This window comes from Daphnia pulex, chromosome 11 (assembly GCF_021134715.1).
Source record: "Daphnia pulex isolate KAP4 chromosome 11, ASM2113471v1".
Classification (NCBI taxonomy): Eukaryota; Metazoa; Arthropoda; class Branchiopoda; order Diplostraca; family Daphniidae; genus Daphnia; species Daphnia pulex.
The window spans coordinates 656,834-675,794 of record NC_060027.1 but is presented as its reverse complement, the minus strand read 5'-3'; the positions used below and the strand labels follow the sequence as shown (position 1 = coordinate 675,794).

Genomic DNA, 18,961 nt, shown 5'->3' with positions numbered 1-18,961 from the left:
ACTGTTGAAAACGTAGACGTTATAAACAGCACCAAAGTTAATTGGCGTTTCATGATTCGGCGCATTACAAATTTCTGTCGAAACAAAAGGGAAAAGTTCGTTTTCACGATTGTTAAATATTCCTCGGCACGTCATCAACAGATTTCCCATTTAATAATCGTCGGGAAAAAATGTGACGACATTTCAAAAAAAAAAAAAACTCCCGCGATACAATCACAATTGGCTACATCTTAAAAAATTAAAATTTAGAAAGTAACGGTGACGCGGTCGTGGAAATAAAAAAGGTGTTTGTATTTCGTCAGTAAAGTTCCGTTTGCGCGGTCAATAGAATCAAATGTATCACATACTCTATTATTCCTAATGAAATTGAATGGCATTTTATTTTGTTTTATAGATTTTGTTCCTATATGTCGGATATATACGTCGTGATGATTTCTGATTTCGACCTATAAAAATCAGCCGGCCGCCACGTATGGAAGGATGCGCTGCAACAGAGACGGTACTCCCAAATCTGTCCAGAATTGTTCCAAATCCCTTTTTGTTCAAATTTAAAAAATACCAATTGAATTACAGGCGTCGGAATCATGTGAAATTTGGAGAAACTTACAAATGAACTTCTTCGACCGAGGCTAAGAAAATGGACAAGGCACCGACGAAAACCAACGCCATATTTCCAGTCCGCTTCCAGAGTGATTTGTTTGATTCCAGGATGGCCTCCATTATTCCAATTTCCCCGGATCCCCTTGACGACGACGTTGAATTAAGCCCCTCCAACTTGGAAAATCAAAAGTCAAACACTTGTATTCTTCTTTGGGAACTGCTGCTGGACAATTTCTGCTCGAGAACTTGATGGAACGACTGGCGATCCAGCAAGTAAGTTCGGCTCACATGAACTGACTGGATGGTTGGAGTATTCACTGATGCTGGTGCCAGGGCAACTCTGCCCTTTTATTTAAAGGGCAGGGAAAGGGGGAGGTGGCTTACTGGGTAGCAGCACCATTAGATGTATATGTATGTCTCTGACGCCCGGGCGAACTTTGCCCGGATGCAAATTTGAACCTGAGTGAAAGCCCGCGATGTCCCCTACCGTTTGCACTTGCACTTTTTCGTCGTAGATGTTTCGACTCGATTACCATTTGACAACGGTAGCACCTGTACATACGCATACTCATTCTTTTAGTATATAACAATCCACAAGTGCTTGTAAATTTATAGTCTGTTGTTATTCTATTTAGAATTTCACTTTCCCTCTCTCTTTCTGCTGGCCTATCTCGGTCTCCGCACTTTCACATCTCGTCAATAGAATTGACCCTTTACATTTAATTGTAGACAGACCATTTCCCTTGAATTTTGAGGTGTGTATAGCCAACGAGATGACAATCCAGCACCGTGTGGCTTTGCCGGATAGGTTTTTTCCCCGACGGTTGGTTCTACCATAAGCAGTCGCGGGGTGTGTATATTTCTTTCTTCAATAAAATTGGCTACACACACACAGTGATAGGCTATAACCACGACCATGTGAGTGATCGTAAACAATCTAGCTATTCGTAGAATTTTTTTTCCTTTTGATTTTTGTTAAGAGACTATAGATACTACACACTCCGATGGTTTATGCTAATAACTGGCCCCGATCCAAAACGTGTCCGTCTGACGTTATAACTCAAACATCAGGGCAGCTTGGTGGAAATCTCCTCGGGTCTTGTAATATTATAAATAATGCACTGTTTTGTAAGGGCTCCGACAAGAAACTATTCCTCTTCTACCTTTTTTCTTCTCTTTTTTCGGCCACCAAAAAGCTGTTTGGCTTTAACCTAGATTTCTCCGATGTAGTCTGGGACCTGCTGCTGCTGGAACGCCACCAAGGGCTCATCCTTTTTGATGGTTATCGCCTGGACGACGTGATCCCAGTCACGTAGGCCACTGGAAGAACTTTATCCAGGATCCAACTAGCACAATCAAGAGACTCCCACCGAAGATCTAAAAGTTACAGAGTCGCGTGTACCGAACATATCGACGTCACACTGGTGAAAGCTGCTGGGATAATGCTGTCGAGACAAAACTGCATAACTGCCCGTCTAATACCAACGCCCATAACAAATGAGAATTCTTCTGTTTTTCCAGGACCATCAAAGGAAATCACGAACACACAGAGCCTGTCCGATAACACATCAAAGACGTGCCATTCAAATTCGTGATTTTCCCCTTAAATCTTTTGTCGGAGGTATCATTTGTATGGCCATCGTCGGCCGTTAACGGTCACCGAAGAACAGTAGCTTGGCGTGAAAAAATGAGCAATATACACACACTGTTATATGGTGTTCTTTTCTTTTGTGATGTTGTTACAAGCTATTCTTCATTTCACTACTAAATAAATATACGGGCTTTGTCGCTTGTTTGCTATTTATTTTTGCGTCATCCCGCGCCCGTTACGACCGACGTTGATGGATTATCCCCCGGGTTGGAAATTCATTCTTCTCCGACAGATTTAGGTTTTCCAGGTGGTTCGATCCTAGCGCCCAAACATGGGGGAATAATCCAAATTGTGGTGTATTACTGCAGGTAGGTTTATCTATTATACCCGCAAATTTTCGAACGATTTTTATTCTTTTCAGACCATGTACGACCATGTACGTCTTGCTTGTTTCCCTGCGTTCAAATTGCTAAATCGCCCAGTTAGTAGGTTTCTTGGTCAAGCGTATAAAAGGTAAAATTTACTTTTACTTCTTCATTTGATTTCTTCACTTTTTTTTATTGTATTATTCTTTTACTATTGTTTCACTCAATTACTTCATTTCCAATTGGAGTAATCAAGTCAGAATCTCTTCCATTTGAGTTTTCCACGTTTTCTATTCACTTTCTTCATTGGCATCCATTTTCTATTTTGATCGAACCATTTTTCACCCACCACGATAAATTAAATTTCAAAATATTTTTTAACTGAATTACAATTATGAAACATGGCCAGTAGTTTATGTAGTATTTTATTAAAAAATTATTTGTGGAATTTTCGAAAAAAAATTTGTCATTTATGAAATTGCAACGCAGCTCCGATTGAATCGGAGACCTCATTGTCAGTATTTTCGTTAACGGAGAAGGTTGTTCACCATGTCGTCCATTTTCGCGCCATTTTTTATTCACGAACACGTTGGAGCGGTTGGACTGAACCATTCGGATATTTTTCTCACCAATTGAGTAAGGTTTTTTTGTTTCTAGTAGATTTTATTGAAGTTGAAGATTGTTAGTTACTTTGTCCCACTTGGCGTTGAGCTAATCCTATAATCTGGGTACAAAGTAACGTTGGTCTAAGAGCCAAGATGTTGAAATTTGCAGTAAAGAAAGCCCTTGATGACATTCTTTTTTGGCGAATAGAAACTAACCAATAACAATTTAACCGTGTCGCATGTAATATATGTACGTAGGGAATGAAAGTTTTTCTCTCATTCGCAGAGTATGTGTGTGTGTGCAATCGGCATGATAATCAAGCCATTATTCAAATTAACTGCTTTGTTCAAACGTCCCGAGACGTAGAAGAACAAAGAGGTATTTCTTTGATACCTATTCAAATCACTTGCGAAGATTTTGCATGCCAAAGGAAGTTTAGCCGCCCAATTCTTATTATGCAGCTTCTTTTATTTTACAACTATAGCCATGTTTTTGTTTTCAAGTGAAATCGGCTTCTCCCATTTCAAAAAATTTGGTCAGAAAAAGCTTTTTGTAATCTAATAGTACGTCAAACGGTTTAGCAATTGAAAAAAGTTTTACTCAAATTCGAAAGACCGACAGAAGATTGTAGAGAAAAGTATTCTTGACGGATTACCTTTTCTGGAATCCACCGTACGTTTTTTTAAAAAGTTTTAAAAATTACGTCATCCTTTTTTCAAGAATCTGAAAGGCTGCACCAAGTTCTTTGAAATAGAGAAATCTCACCTCATTACAAGAAATTCTAAAACAATTTTTTTCTTTTCAGATTGAACTGACCTTATTGCGTCAGTATTGGAAATGAATTGGAGGCCATTGTTATCCAACTGGCAACCTTGAAACTGTGTGTTGCGTGTTTACCAACAAGTGCTAATCTGCCCGGGCGTGTGTTGATTACATGACAGCTGACAAGGTAAAAAGAAACATAATCACTTTATCGGTTTTCCATATTGAGAGAGAAAAATTGGCGAATATTCCGCTACAATCTCGTTTCTATACAAGATCGGATACGCGGAAAGATGGAATCGCCAAAGAAATATTTACAGCTTATAAGACCAGTCTTTTATTTTATCCGATTGAAATTCTAGATGGCCGATACCCAGAAAACAACATCTGTTTTTTTTTTGCCATTCATTCATGTGTTTGGTCGGGACTGTCTAAATTACAAACCCGAAAGAATGCAAGAAGCGATTTGATCGCACCGTTCAGTTTCGACAAGGATCGCTAGATTGGTATACGTGTGCATTCACGCGGTTCCCCAACGAACCGGTAGATGGTGAACACCTGCTCAAAGGTAATAGAAAGAAAAAGAAATCTTTTTACGTAACAACAACATCCATCTCCTTTTCGGTTTTTTCACGTTGTTGTTGTTGTTGTTGTTGTGGCTTTGTTTCACGAACATGTTGCTCGGCAGCTGTCTGATGCGCAGATTTCCTATCTAAGGAGGAAGTCCAAACCTTCTCTATTATCCCCAACAACAACAACGACAAGGTTGCACGAGTCTCTTGTTTTTATTAACGGTTTTCCCGCAGTCGAAATGCGCACGCTACTTCGAAGCTGCGTGTGCGCAATCACGTAGAAATATGTCGTTCAACTCCTCCTCCATCTTGTTTCCTTCCACACAGTTAGTCGACGACATGATGGATTTTTTTGATAGCCCACTAAAAAAGAATTTAAAATGTTAAATAAAAAACGGGATCCCGGACAAGTCAAAACTCATTCCGCCCGAGGCCGCTAATCATTACGTGTTTGTCTAATGTCTCAACTACTTTTTCGCACATTTCTGGTAAAAAAAATAAGGAAAATAACTTTTTATTTTTGTTTTCTTGTTCAGATTCGGGATGAGCGGTTGTTTATATGTTTAAAACATTTCAAGAGAAACAACACCAGCAGAGAAAAAGATATCACGATTTTTTTAGACGCGGTAGCAGCCGTTCGGGACAGACAACACAAAAATATTTGGCACACCATTCAACATTGCGTGCGTTCAAATCTCCTGTGGCTGCCACTGCTGTTTTCGGAGCTTTCTATAAGACTACGTAATAACCTTTTTTCTTTAAGAGTGGCGAGATATGGATTTGAGCGAAACAAATAAGGCAATGCCAGATGATCGAACGCCAAAATCGTATATTCCGCCAAAATGAATATTTATAAAAATTCGCTGATGAAAATTTTCTTTTTTTTCTTTTCCGAATGGCCAATAGCCATTTTTTTTTCGTGTCTGTCAGAACAGATTACATATTTTTTCGCTCTTCTTTTTGTTTCGGGAGAAATATCGACGATGATGGAAGATCCCGGACGGGATTTTTTAAAGATATAAGATATAACCTTTTTTCTTTTAATGTTTTTCTCAAGTGGGAGATGTGATGAAGAAATATTTTTGCACACTCACACAAGTTCATGTTCCATAACTTGTTTCTTCCTTTTTTTTTAAAAAAAGAAGAAATCTACGCGGATATTATTTGGCTGTATTTTGTCGACTTTTCTTGTTCTGTCCCGATAAGATATCCATCCAAATTTTTATTTTATTTCTTTTTTCAGCGTCGCCGACCCGCTTCGTCGTTCGTTTTTCACGATGGCTGGCCATATCTGGAAATGAGCGTATCGTAAAAAACCAAACAAAACCGAAAAAATCCCCACCCAAAAAGCGCAAATCGCACGTGACTGCGTTCGAGCCAATGACGTTTGACTAGGAAATCAATTAATCGCTTCAGAACCTTTTTTTTCAAATTTGGTAAGTCGAAAAATCTAAGAAAAACAATTAAAGTGGAAATAATGAACGAGCTCTTGATTGATGTGTCGCACAGGTGGAGAATGTCGACATGTCTGAAACGCAACCGGTCATCGTCCAGCTACCAGATAGAAGAAAATCAGAACCTCGGGAGAAATTTCTGGAGAAGAACGTCCGACGATCACGTCATCATCTGCGTCCACTTCTTTTTTACCTGATGATGCGTCATCACAGGTGAGGAGGGTTTCGGACAAGAAGCTAAGGGGGTGGGATACTCTTACATGTGTCTAAAGTGGGTTGAGTAAGAAAGAAGAGAGAATGAGAGAAACGAAATAAGAGAGAGAGAGAAGGGGATTATATGATAGGCTGTGCCCTCTGGCATTTTACCTGCTCAACAGACAGACATTCCTCCTCATCGCCTCACCTTTCTTCTTATTTTCGTTCGTGCTGGCCAAGATATCTCTCTCTCTACCTGGAGAAGAAGTCTTGTGTGCGTTTTGTGTGTAATATGTGCCGGTTGGATCCTCTGCCGTGAGTGTATTCGACCTCCCGCATATACACACACACATGCGTTCAGAAGAAAAACGAGTCGACCTTGGTGTGGGGTGGATGGGTGGGTGGGAGAATATCGTCCGCCTCTTATGGCAGCCCGAATAAGAAAGAAGGAGGAGAGCTCCGCACCAGCGCCAATTATGGTCCTGTCAAGGGCTCACAGAGTTCCAGTCTCCTCCAGCGTATGGAGCAACATCGACGTTGTTTCGTTTCATCCCTTCCTTTTTTTTAATTTGGAAAAAGTTGTTGTTGTTGTTGTTGTTGTTGTGGGCTCTTTTTCCTGGGCTACTACCCGACAACACTTCTTCTTCCTGCATTTCTGCATGTGTGCAGTCCGTTCGTCCACCCACTCTCTCTCTTCTGAACGCCTCCCCCTCTCTTCCTAGTGTGTGCCAGTGACGTCATTGCGGGGATTGACATGGGCGGTGGTGGCGATTCTCGTCCGAACCGCACACATTTCTCTCTCGCTTGGTTTTTTTAGATCGTTTCAATCGTTCAATCAGTTCGGTTTAGAGTTTCGTCTGCTGCGTCAGCGGACGCCATGGCAGCGACAGCGACGTCCATCCGCGCTCCGGACGACGGACAGACGGTCGCTTTCACGCAACATTTTACGTCGGGACCGCCGTCAGCCCTCGTTCTTAAAGTACGTCAAACATTCATTCATTTCAATTTCATTTCATTGATTTTTCTAAAAACAATATCACCACCACCTGAACCCACTTCACACGCCCTCGACCCCCCCATCCCACCGTTTTTTTCACTTTTCACGCTCTCCCGAATTTCGAAAGTCTCGACAACTTATTGGTTACAGTCGAGCAACGTCGTGATTGAAAAACATTTTTACACGTTCCAAAAGTTAATGGGAGAAAAAAAATGTTTCCGAAATAACCCGAAAAAAATTGAAAGGAAAGAAACAAAAAAACGATGTGAAAAATATCAAAGAAATAATTTCTGGAAAGGTGTATTGCGACACACCTATGTGTTTTCCGTGTGTGTGTGTGGCTTCTCTTATCTGTTTTTTTTTCGGTGTGGGTGGAGTACGCAAAAGCTCTCTCTCTCCGAATCCATCACCACTTGCGCTTTAGGGCTCAATTTTTACAAAAAGAAAAACCAAGAAAATTATTTATTTTTGGGTGGGTTCCTATAAGGAGACGGGGGGGGGGCAGCTTGAATGTATAACAATCGAAATATATTAGAATATAATCTGCGTATTGTTACTTAGTTGGACGAATTTGGGCAACAGATTTTTTTTTGTTTTGTTTTTTCTACTACGTCAATGTTGTTGTAGTTGTTCGACTGCCTTGAATGGCCATGATCATTTTCGCTTCCTGACGTTGTATATTTTAACGAAAATCTAAATTGAGTTCGCCTGCTGCACACACACACACACACCTGTCCAGGGAGTATAACCTGATTTGTTGTTTCGGTTGTTTCATTATGTCTCCTAAATAGGTATCTGATATTTCATTTTTCTTTGTTGCTTTTTTCTTTGACAGGATGACGGCGAATTTGATACGATGGCCATCGAGAAACAAGGTGAATTATAACGGTGGTGATTTTAACCTTTATTTTCTGGTAGTTAATTGTCTTTTGTCTTTATTGAAATGACAGAGGAGTGGATCAAGAAACGCAAAGTGGAGCAGGTGACGACCAAACAGATCGAGACCAGAGTCAAACGCCAAGTGGTTGTCAACGAAGACGGCCAAGTGCTGGACGACAGTGGCCCGCAGGTGACCACCCGAACCACGGAAGACACGGAAACCAAAAGAGAAGAACACACGGAGGTACTACATGTAGTCAATAATAATAATAAATAATCATTTACAATTACAAGAATGACGCAATCAAAACTCGCAACGGTTGAAATTCTTAATAATAAAAGTTTGCGACACGAGGGGGGTTGCCGAATCGATGGAGCGTGCGCAACACGCCACCATTTCCCACGTCATTGCGTCACCGTGTCTCTAGCACAGACAGAAAAACTAAACAAACCAACCAAAAAAAGAAATAAAAACTGATTTTTATTTTTTTATTTCTCACACCAGCGACCTATATTTAACTCTTTCGCCATCCGGAACACGACTCTAGACATTCTCACATTTTCTTTTTTATTTGTTTAACAAGAAGAAGAAGAAAAAGTGGAAATCACGATCGTGATTGACTGATTAAGTGTCGTGTGGTGGGGTTCTTGTAGAACCATTTTGATTGTAGGGGGTCTTCTCTGCGATATGCGATCGAAATCATTTTCCCCTTAGCTAATGATGTCCGGGAAAAAAAGGAAAACATTTTTTTTGAAATTGTCTATTGTCTAGTCAAAATGCCGACCGCTAGGTGAACGACTGCGCGGACAAACGAACCGCGACCGTTTTGTGTGTGTGTTGTGTGTTATCCTCTATTTTCTCTCTTAGATACTTATTATTATTTTGTGATTACTTTTTGTAGAAAACGGGCGGCGACGGAGACGGGACAGTTGCGACATTGCCGCCAGAGGGCTGGGTGGCCATTCCCGGGGCCGTGATCGTTCGGGAGACGCACGAGAAAAAGTCCAACACCCGAGATGAAATCGACGAGCGACTAGAAACCGAAGAAGTTCACCATTTGGGTCACCTCACCAACCAGGTACATATACTGTGTGCCTTACTACCACACACACCTGCCCCTCACCTCCTTCCTCCTTTTTTTTCTTGTTATAAGAGTTATGATAATCACCGTCAGGTTAAAAGCGCTTAGAGCGCTCGTGTGTAATAATGATAACCGGTTCAGGTATAAAATGGAGGAGGATAGCCGTTTCTTTTTGAGTTCAAAAGAGACGAGAGATTTGCGTCATTGTGTGACCCAGTACCATCATCATCATCATGATCGCCCGGTTTTTCTTCTTTTAACTATTTTAAAAAAAGTATACCGAAACATTTAGGCGACTTTCTCCGCAACGTGTCGGGAAGAAGAGAAAGAAAATAGCCGCCGCCACCACCACCACCAGCAGCGAAAAGTTTTTCTTAAGTTAATGAGCCAGCGATGTGATGCGGTGGTTGGAAGAAGATAATTTTCGAAATTATTCATACAAAACCCCCAACTCTGGACCATTGCGCCGTACTCGGTATTACCAAGATTCATTCTCGTTTTTTTTGCGTGAAATTTACCATCTCTCACGATCTTTTACCAGAAATAGGCTGGAAGGAAAATTTCAAATTCAAATATTTTAACAACTATTTATGGCGCGCTTATAAATAGTGGCAACCTCTAGAAAGTCCGACAGATTTGATATTTTCAAATCATTTATTGATCGATTGAAGAAAATCGGTGAACACAGAAAAGACGGACAAGTTGACGCAACGTTGCCGAAAGCGATCGATCGACGTTAGTCATCAAATTCCGATTTAAATATTATGTCTCTATAGAGTTAGTTTGACTAGAGTCGGTCAAGACCAAACCGACACAATCGCAACATATAACGCAATCATCAGATAGGAGAGAGAGAAGAAAAACACACATATTTCGACCCCAAACAGGATCGCGTGTGTAGACCTTTAGGGAGATAGAACTTTCCTCCGACGTCCGTGACTCGGATTCCATACAAGTACACAGCCAGAGAGAGATCTATCCTCTCTCTTGGAGATTTTTTCGAGTGTGTGTGTGTGTGTATCTTTGTGTGTGTTATAAGGAGACCTTGACGTTTGACTTGAAACAGCATTTTTTGGCATCAAGGCCGGACGCTGAGAGGCCCCCAATAACAAACTGTCCTATCACGACCGGCGTGTTCTTTTGCCAAAAAATGTTTTTTTTTTTAAAGCTGCAAGGATAAGCGACGACAGCAGATGGCGTCCGTCTTTTTTCAAGTGACCACCTGCGATTTCCAGCGGGCCGTTTGACATCCGCATCCGGTCGGATGTGATCGGCTCTTATCTATCCGTATCGGCGAGATTGTGAACAGTTGAAAGAGCCCGGTTACGCCCCGATTGGATCGATGCGGGACGCGCCAAATTTGAATTTGAAAAAAAAATTCCAAAATTTCGATTTGATGATTTTTGTTTGAATTCTATCGAGATGATGTGACGTCAGAATTATGTAAGAACAATCAGTTTGGTTTTGAGTTCGCCTCACCCTTGTCCTTATTATTTGGACGTCGTTTTTTATTTTATTTTCGGAATGCCCATGTCAATTATGGCATTTTTCCATTCTCTCTCTTTCTCTCGGTGGCGGCTGCTGCTGGGCCGCCGCCTACATGGTGAATATAGCGTGAGCCGTGCAAGGTGAAAACACCAACCAACGCTCTATGATACCGCCGTGAGCGGGAGGATATAGAAAGTAGGTTTTCCCTTTTGGCAGCAGCCAGTGCCAGCCTCCCTCTTAGCTCTATTCTGCCACCTTCTTTATTTCCAGACTCTTTTTTTTAGTTTTGTTGTTTAGTTATTTTAACGACGGCAGCAGCGGCGGCGGCGTTAACAAACAAGGCTCTTTGGGGGCTCCTAGGTTGGCTCCTGCTGCTGGCCAGAGTGTACTGGTGGTGGTGGTTCTGGGGCTCTCTTAGAACCGTGTCGCCTCCTTCGTTGTTTTTTCGTGTGTGTGTGTGTGTCTTTTCTTAACGGTTCTGGCAGCAAAGTGAACGGGGCCTCCAGTTCAGTCGAGTGACGTGATCACTAGCATCCACAGGTGTGTTTTGTGTGCGTGTTGTGTGTCGATCGAGAGGGTTCTCTCTCTCTCTACCCCCGCTGCCTCACTTGTGTTTTGCCTTTTGGGTTCGGCCAAAACGCCACAAGGTGAAAACCGCTCGGGAAAAACAGAAATAATTTCGGGAAAAGAAAATTTTCCAATTTTCTTTTTTTCAATTATTTATTCATCCCCGTCAAATCGGATTTATGTTAATCATATCGACAGGTTTGTTTTTCTTCTCTTTTTATCTCCATCGCGTGACGGATGAAATGAACGCGATTGAAAATAACCACCGCCGTGAAAGAAGTTAAAGAAAAACCAATTGGATTTTCTGCCTTTGGCCTTTTATTTTAACCTTCGACCTCTGTAAAGTCAACAGGAAACAAATATAAATTTCTTTTATTTATTTTTCTGTTTTGGCAGGAATTGGAAGAGGCTTTGGAGAAGCAGCGTGAAACGGGCCAGGCGTTGACTTGGCGTCGGCGTCAATCGTCCGTGAGCGGCGGGAGCAGCGGGAGTGAAAGCGCCGAGCGACAGTTGGTCGCTCCTTATTCGACGGGCAAGCGAGTCGTCCATCAGTCACGCAAACACAAGCGGATTATCGACCAAGAAAACACCGAGGTATTTTTCATACATAGTACATATTTACATTTCCAAATAGATAAATAAATAAATAAGTAAATAACCAAATTGATTACATTCGAAAAGCGGCAACAAAAGTCACAAATTTTTGAGAGTTGCATAGCGATACGCAACAAGAAGAAGAGTGCGGGAGTGAAATGTAATCATTTCATCTGTGCGTGATAACCCGCCAAGTTGACCCCGCCCAAAATGGCTTTTCTTTCCCAAATGTCGACTGAACGTTGAACGCTATAAAGGCGCCATTTTGTTTTGTTTTCAAAAAAACAGAAAGAAATAACAAACGTCGACAACTTTCTCTCTCCGTTTGCCCACCAACCCCTCTCTCGAAAAACCAAAACCGAAAAAAATTCCTTTTGGCCCGTTTGGACGGCATTCCATAAAAGGCTACACAAGTTACAACGTCTCCCCCCACCAAAAAGAACTCCCAGTAACGGCCAATTTGACCTTCGATCGATTTACATCAACGGCCGGTTTCCGTTTTTGTATTTTATTCAAATCGTCTTCTTCTTCGTGAGTCACCGAAAAAGTTACAAAACCAAATTTTCAATTTGAATTCAAATTTTGGGTTTTAACGCGGCAAAAATTTCGTATTCCGTGTGACTTTCGACGCAATCAATTCTCGCGCCGTGCGCCACCGGCGGATTTGATGGATTGGATATGAGTCATTTCCCAACAAATGTTTTAATTGGCAAACATTTTATTTTCTTATTTTTAAAATTTTCCAGGAGCGGAGTGAGGAAAAAGACGGTCGGATAACGACGGAAACTAAACGTCACGAACATCACGAAGAGATTGACGACAACGAGGAACCTGAAGACGATCGCCCAGCGTCCGACACCTCGTCCATTCACGAGGTGGTCAAAGAGACGCGCAACAACTACACGACCCTCCAGGACGAAGATCAGGTTTCTTTTTTTCTATTTCGTTTGAAAAATTTGTTTTTGTTCCCCATAATTGTTTTTTGGCTTGGCCGTTTCTTTATTTGGACGGTGGTGGTGGTGGTGGTGGTGTCCGGCTTTTAGATTCCAAGATGGTCAATGGCTTTCTTTTTGCCCCCAGGTGGAATACATCGCCGTGCCAAAGGGCGGCCACATCTCTGGCGGGGTGAAACTAGGACACGGACCCAGGCAAACGACACAGAAAACGGTCCAGTACGACGGCCAAGGCGACGTCGTAGACAGCGCCAGAAACGGGCTCTACGTTGCTCCAGAGCCGCAAGCTACTCCGGTTGTTGTTGCTGCTGCTGCTGCCCAACAGCCCAACAAGTTGCCGGCCCAGGCTCCAGTCATCCCCCCGCAAGAAACTGCGGAGCAGACGGCCGAGCGGACAGACGCACTGACCAAGAAGCCGCTGGATTTGGAGGCCGAGGAGGAGACTAGAAAATTGGAAACGTCGCGCTGGTTGGACAGCCATTTCGGGAGCGAATCATCGACGGACGGCGGATCCGCCAACGGCAGCAAAATAGGACTATCAGGATCGAAATCGGGCAAAAAGAACAAGGAGAAGAGCAAGATGCCCAGCCAAGTTTCCAGCGGCGGCATCAACGTCACCATGAAGTCGGATCCTTCCGGCTCGGATCGCTACGATCCGCTGGCCAACGAGCCCATGGTGACCAACTCGCGAATCTATTCGTCCACCACCGGATTGAACAGCTTCAACCGGACGACACAACAACAACAACAGCAGACAACGCAACAACGCATCCAGAGTGGACCTCAGTCACCCAGTTACAACAAATTGTCCACCTCGCCCGTTTACCAGACGAATTTGAATAATGGCAAACCGGAATTGTACCGAAACTTGTCGGCTGGCGACCAGGAACCGATTAAAAGGGCCTCGTCGTTCAATCACACGGCCGGAAGAGCTACCGGAATCTATTCGTGGATGAACAAGGAAGAACTTAAAGGCCACCAGAGCAATCCGCTGGCCGCCCGTCAGTCCTTTTTGCAATCGATGAACAGGACAATTCCGGACAAGTATCAGAGTCCCGTCCAGCAATCCAGCAGCCCGCCGACTTACGCCGCTCCCGTCAGCCAAGCTAGGAGATGGCCACCTCCGGTCAAGCCCATCGACGACGGACCAGAGGACGACATGAGGACGTCGACGCCCGTCTACCAGGCGCCGCATCAACACCAGGCGACGCCCAATCGTTCCGGCGGAACAATCATCCGGCTCGGCCCGACGGTGGATTATTCAACAACCAACGGACGGAAGCCTTCGAATTCCGGAATTTCACGGACGCAGAGTCTGTTGACTCCGTCCGGATCGAAACAGCCGTTCCAGGATTCGTCGACTCCGGACCGGGTCTACTCGTCTCCGGTTGGCAACAACATCATGAACCAACAACACAACACGACCAGCCGGATGAATTTGCTCAACTCTTCGCTCCAGTCGGTGCCGGAACGCGAGCAGCGGTCCAGCCACTACTCGCCGCAACCGCAAGGCTATTTCGTCGACACGGAACGATCGTTCCAGAGTCCCAATCGATCCAGCGGCAATCCGAAAGTGATTCAATCTTACGCCATCAAGACTCCGCCTCCAAGGCCGGCCCCGCCCACCAGCAATCACTACGGCAGCCCGTCATCCATGTACCCCACGTCGGGATCCAACAACAAATTGCGGATGACTGAATCCTTCCGCAGTCCCAAATCGCCGCCCATGTTTGCCGTGGAGGAGCTGGCCAGTCCACCAGTCCGTCCCGTTCGTCGCAAACAATCGAAACGCATCAATCCGACCACGGTCAAGACGGACTCTGGCACCCAATGCAATCCGCAGACGATCCGCAACGACATGATCCAGCAGCAGCAGCAGTACCACAGCCAGACGCTGGACCGTTCCAGCAGCAAACCCATGAAGAAATACTACATGGGCGAGGATCCTTTCACGCCCAGCAAGGGCGTGGTCAACGGCAAAGTTGAACTGGAAATGTCTCAGCCGAGCAAACCGGCCCGTTCGGAGGTGACCCGCTCTCAGACTCTGCCCCGACGGCCCAGCAAGCAGCCGTTACTCAGCGAGACGTCGATCCATCTCAACAACAGCGCCAACATCAGCAACAACATGAGCAGTTCGAGGGTCTTTTCCGACCAGGACCGCAGTCTGAATGAAACTTTTCCCACCGAAATTGGCGGTTTGAATCAGAGTGGAAGCAACCGGCCGGCCAGCAGCCGGATCGTTGCCATCACCCCCGTGAAGAACATTCAAAACAACAACAACAACAACCCGATGAGCAGCAATAAAAACAGCAGCAGCAGCGTCACTAATCTATCGTCGTCGACGTTGGCCGTCAACCGCAGCCAAAGTTTCCAGGTGGGACACAATCAGAGCGCGACGACGACGACGACGCCGGCCGCTCCGGCCGCCTCCTCCAGCCTCCAGCAACGTCGATCGAGTCTGCTGAGTTCAACTCCGCTCCGCTCGGTCTCGATCCGCTCGTCCAACCTCAACAGCCCACTCTACAAATCGACGTCGTTCCTGAACCGGACCAGCGGTGCCGAACTGAGCCACCAGCCGTTCGCCTCGCTCAAAAGTCCAGGCATCGTGACGAGCATCAGCAAGAGCCAACTGGACCTGAACAAATCGACCACCGAATTGAATTCGTTCCAGCCACCACCGCCGCAACCCTACTCGAATTCGGCTCTTTACACGTTGCCCAGGCGCCGGAGTAACGCCCAGCCGGCCACTAACGCTCCCGCCGCCACCTCCGCCGCAATCAACGCCACCACCGCCAGCAGCTCCAAAATTCCGGAACCCGACGCCGAATGGGTCAGGCAGCCAGTCGACATCCTTGGGCAGCCGCTTCAGTTGGCTCAGACGTCCAGCAAAGTGCAGACGGGCATCAGCGATCGTCTGGTCCAGTTGTCGTCGTCGCCGCCGAAATCTCCAACGATCGACGATTCGCCCGGATCGAGAGGCGAAAGTTACTCGTCTCTGCACCGACGGAAGATGCAGGCAGCGGCGGCAGCGGCCGTCACCACTTCTTCGTCGTCGCCGGCCACTCCGCCACCTCCGCCACCACCTCCGCAGCCGACAATCGAATCGCAGCCGATGAGCTTCCAGTCGTCCACCAAATCGACTCATCGCAGCTTCCGGGGCGTCACCAACGAGACGATCAAGGAGGAGAACGAAAAGGGTCACGAACAGCCGCAGACTCGTGAGCAGCAGCAGCCGGAACCGGAATTGGAACCGGAAGCGAGAAGCTTGAAAGATCGGATCGCTCTGCTCGAAAATGCCGGAATTCACTACGCTAATCCAGCGCAGACGTTGCCGCGCGTCGTTGGTGGCAAGACCAAAGCTCCGCCTCCACCTCCGGCGAAAACGTACCACTCGCCAGCCCAGCAGCAGGAGCCCAAACCCGAGCGGATGATGATGAAGGAAGAGTCGCCGGAAGTGGAATCGATTGAGAAGAGGCAGAAATTCTTGGAGGGTCTCCTCAATTCAGCGCCGGAACTCTTCATGCACATCCACGGCGACGAGAATTTGAAGGACATCCGCGTGAATCGAGAGGATGTCATTGACGGCAAGTCGCCGGATGCTCGTCTTCCGCGCACTCCGTCGCCGCCCACCCAGGCTCTGGGCGGATTCAACAACCGCGTCTACACCAGCACTCCGGTGACGGGCGCGTCCAAGATGAATCACCCGATTCCGTTGACTCCGCCTCCTTTGCTCATCCGCAACAATTCCGGCGGAAGTCCGTTCGGCTCGCAGCGCGACCTGCTGGCCCCGCTCCGACGCGGATCGCTGACGCTCAGCAACACGGGCTCGATCGGAAGTAACGGCGGCGTCATAATTCCGGCCGTCAAAATTCCGGCCCCGGTCAATTACTCTGAAACGGTCCGCATCAAATCCAACCAGGATCCGGACAGCCAGAGCGACTCTGTTCAGAGTTATTCCAAGCGCGTCCAGCCGTTTGTCGACGGATTCAGCAGCGAAACCAAATCCAGCAGCCAGCAGACGACGATGAGCCGCTCCGAGTACACGACGGCCGACCGGCCCAACGACTCGACCTCCGACATTCCGCGTCTCTCGCCATCCATCTATCATTCGATCCGGCCTCAGCAATCCGGCGGTGTCATCATTACCGTTCGGGGTAATGGTGGGCAGTGAAAAGAAACAAACAATTCCCCCCCTCCCATGAATAATTAAAGTAACAATCAGAGAGTGCCATTCTTCTTTCTTTCTTTCTTTCTTTTACTCCCTCGACTGATTTTTATTTCTTAAACAAATTTTTCTAATATTCCATGATTTTGAATATTTGATTATATAATGATATTCGCTAATGAGAAATCTTTTTTTTTTTAACTTAGAAAAGTTATCCAACAGCAGATCGCAAACATTCAAAATTGGCGGCTTTTTTTGAAATCCCCTCCGGTGCTAATAATTCCACTTTCTTTTTTTTTATATTATCCCCAGTTGTAATCTTTTTTTTCTTAATTTTAATAATAATCACTTTTAATATAAATTTAAAAAAAATAGTCTATTATAAATACGATGATGCCCAGCTGTATCAGTAATATGTATATGCATTTTTAGACAGTTGCAAACGACCCACACGCGGCACAAGACGAGAGAGAATAAGAGAGAGAGAAGAAAAAAATAAGGAAACGCCCATGATTAATAATGAATATTAAGGCCTGGCATTTGAATATAAAGCTAAATATTATACATATTGTACGTAGGCGGAGGCGATTTTTTAAAACTGTTTTCCCTTCTTTTATCTTTCTTATCTTTCGGCTTTCTTTTTAAAATGGTAATCCCGTTGCCAGAACAGGTGCTTTCATATAGGAATTGATTAACAACAACAACAACACACAGCAACCAAACCAAAACCACAAAACGGTCATATAATGAAGCTTTTTTATCTTTTCTTTCTTGATATTTTTGGAACAGTCAAAACTATCAATACACCACACGCAAAAAACGATTTCTTCATCTTTTTTTTCCGACTCTCCATCGTCCAGCCATTGCCAAATTTGTTCTACACGCTAATTAAAAAAACAAGCTCGTAAAAATACCAAAACGAAATTTGTTTTTTTGATGATTCTGTTTATTATTACATTATATTCTTTTTTTCTTTTCATTCTCACAAGCGGTTACGGCGCGCGCGCGCTTTTTAAAAAACGTCCAAATTTGAACTGGATAATAATTTTGGCTGTTTTTTTAATTACGGCTCTTTCTAGATCGTTAAACTCGTTTGTGATTTCTGTTGGATTATTATTTCAATTCTTTTTCCTTTTTTCCTTCACCCATACCAGTTTTTTCTTTCTTGTTTTTATTTTTTTTTTTTAAATCTCTTTGGCAAATTTATTGACCCGACTCGAATTCCAATTTAAAAAATACATTGAACTCCAGCTGTTTTTCTTTTTCGTCAACTTTTATTTAGGGGGGAAGGGGGGGTTTAAATTAATTTAAAAAAAGAAACTAAACAGACGAATATGGTGTTGTTGAAATTTCAGTGATTTCAATGCCTGATTGGATGGACGCTATACATTTATGGTTAGGTCATGTTGACTACTACTAGGATGGAAAAAAAAAGAAATACTCTCGGCTGGATATAACATATACATAGAGACGGCCAATCACGTGACATCTACCACCACCATCTCTGTGTGTGTATCATCCACAAACGGCTGAGCCATGGCTAAACATGGTCACTTCAAGGTTCTCTCCCATCACACACGCTCTTTCTTTCTTCTTTCGGTCCGGTCCCCCATTTTGACTTGTCTATTGCACGGGCGGGCAAATTGCGCGCGATGGCCTACAACAACAACAACAACCCAGCGCCCGTTTTTTATTTATCAAGTCTGACACACGATGATGATGGTCGGGAGCAGCAGCAGAAGAGAAAGTTTCGCCTAGTCCAGACAGAGGTGATGACCAAAGTCTTTTAAGGACCCAATAAGACCATATGCAAAGATGGTTGGTGGTGTGGTGTGTTTCATCCTCTCCTCGTTTATTATTATTTTCAAAAAGAGACTCGCCCATCTCTTTAGCCCCGGCCCAGGTCTCATCCCTGCGCACAAAACTCTGTTTGGTTTAGAATCAAACAAATTTTATTTATTTTTTAAAAAAAAGAATAACCAACAGAGGGAGAGAGAGAGAGCTGTGGCTATATAATATTCACCTTAAATGGGCAAAGTATTCCAGAAAAGGGGGGAGCCCTGCTCTATCCACCATATCCCATCTCTCCTT

General features: G+C 44.5%; 1 protein-coding gene and 1 long non-coding RNA gene across 2 annotated transcripts; one reads left to right on the top strand and one right to left on the bottom strand.

The window, feature by feature from the left end:
• Nucleotides 1-270: 270 nt before the first annotated feature.
• LOC124207291 lies at nucleotides 271-1,171 on the bottom strand. The gene is made up of 2 exons (XR_006879875.1): nucleotides 608-1,171; nucleotides 271-534 (listed from the first exon to the last, which is right to left on the bottom strand). It is a non-coding gene; the product is annotated as an uncharacterized LOC124207291 (long non-coding RNA).
• A 5,246-nt stretch (nucleotides 1,172-6,417) lies between these two features.
• On the top strand, nucleotides 6,418-18,126 carry LOC124207286 (mucin-5AC-like). Its single transcript, XM_046604666.1, has 7 exons — nucleotides 6,418-7,124; nucleotides 7,978-8,017; nucleotides 8,093-8,265; nucleotides 8,924-9,100; nucleotides 11,555-11,752; nucleotides 12,499-12,678; nucleotides 12,833-18,126. Exons 1-7 carry the CDS (start codon nucleotides 7,023-7,025, stop codon nucleotides 16,874-16,876), a joined length of 4,914 nt encoding a protein of 1,637 aa, XP_046460622.1. The 5' UTR covers nucleotides 6,418-7,022; the 3' UTR covers nucleotides 16,877-18,126.
• Nucleotides 18,127-18,961: the final 835 nt, after the last annotated feature.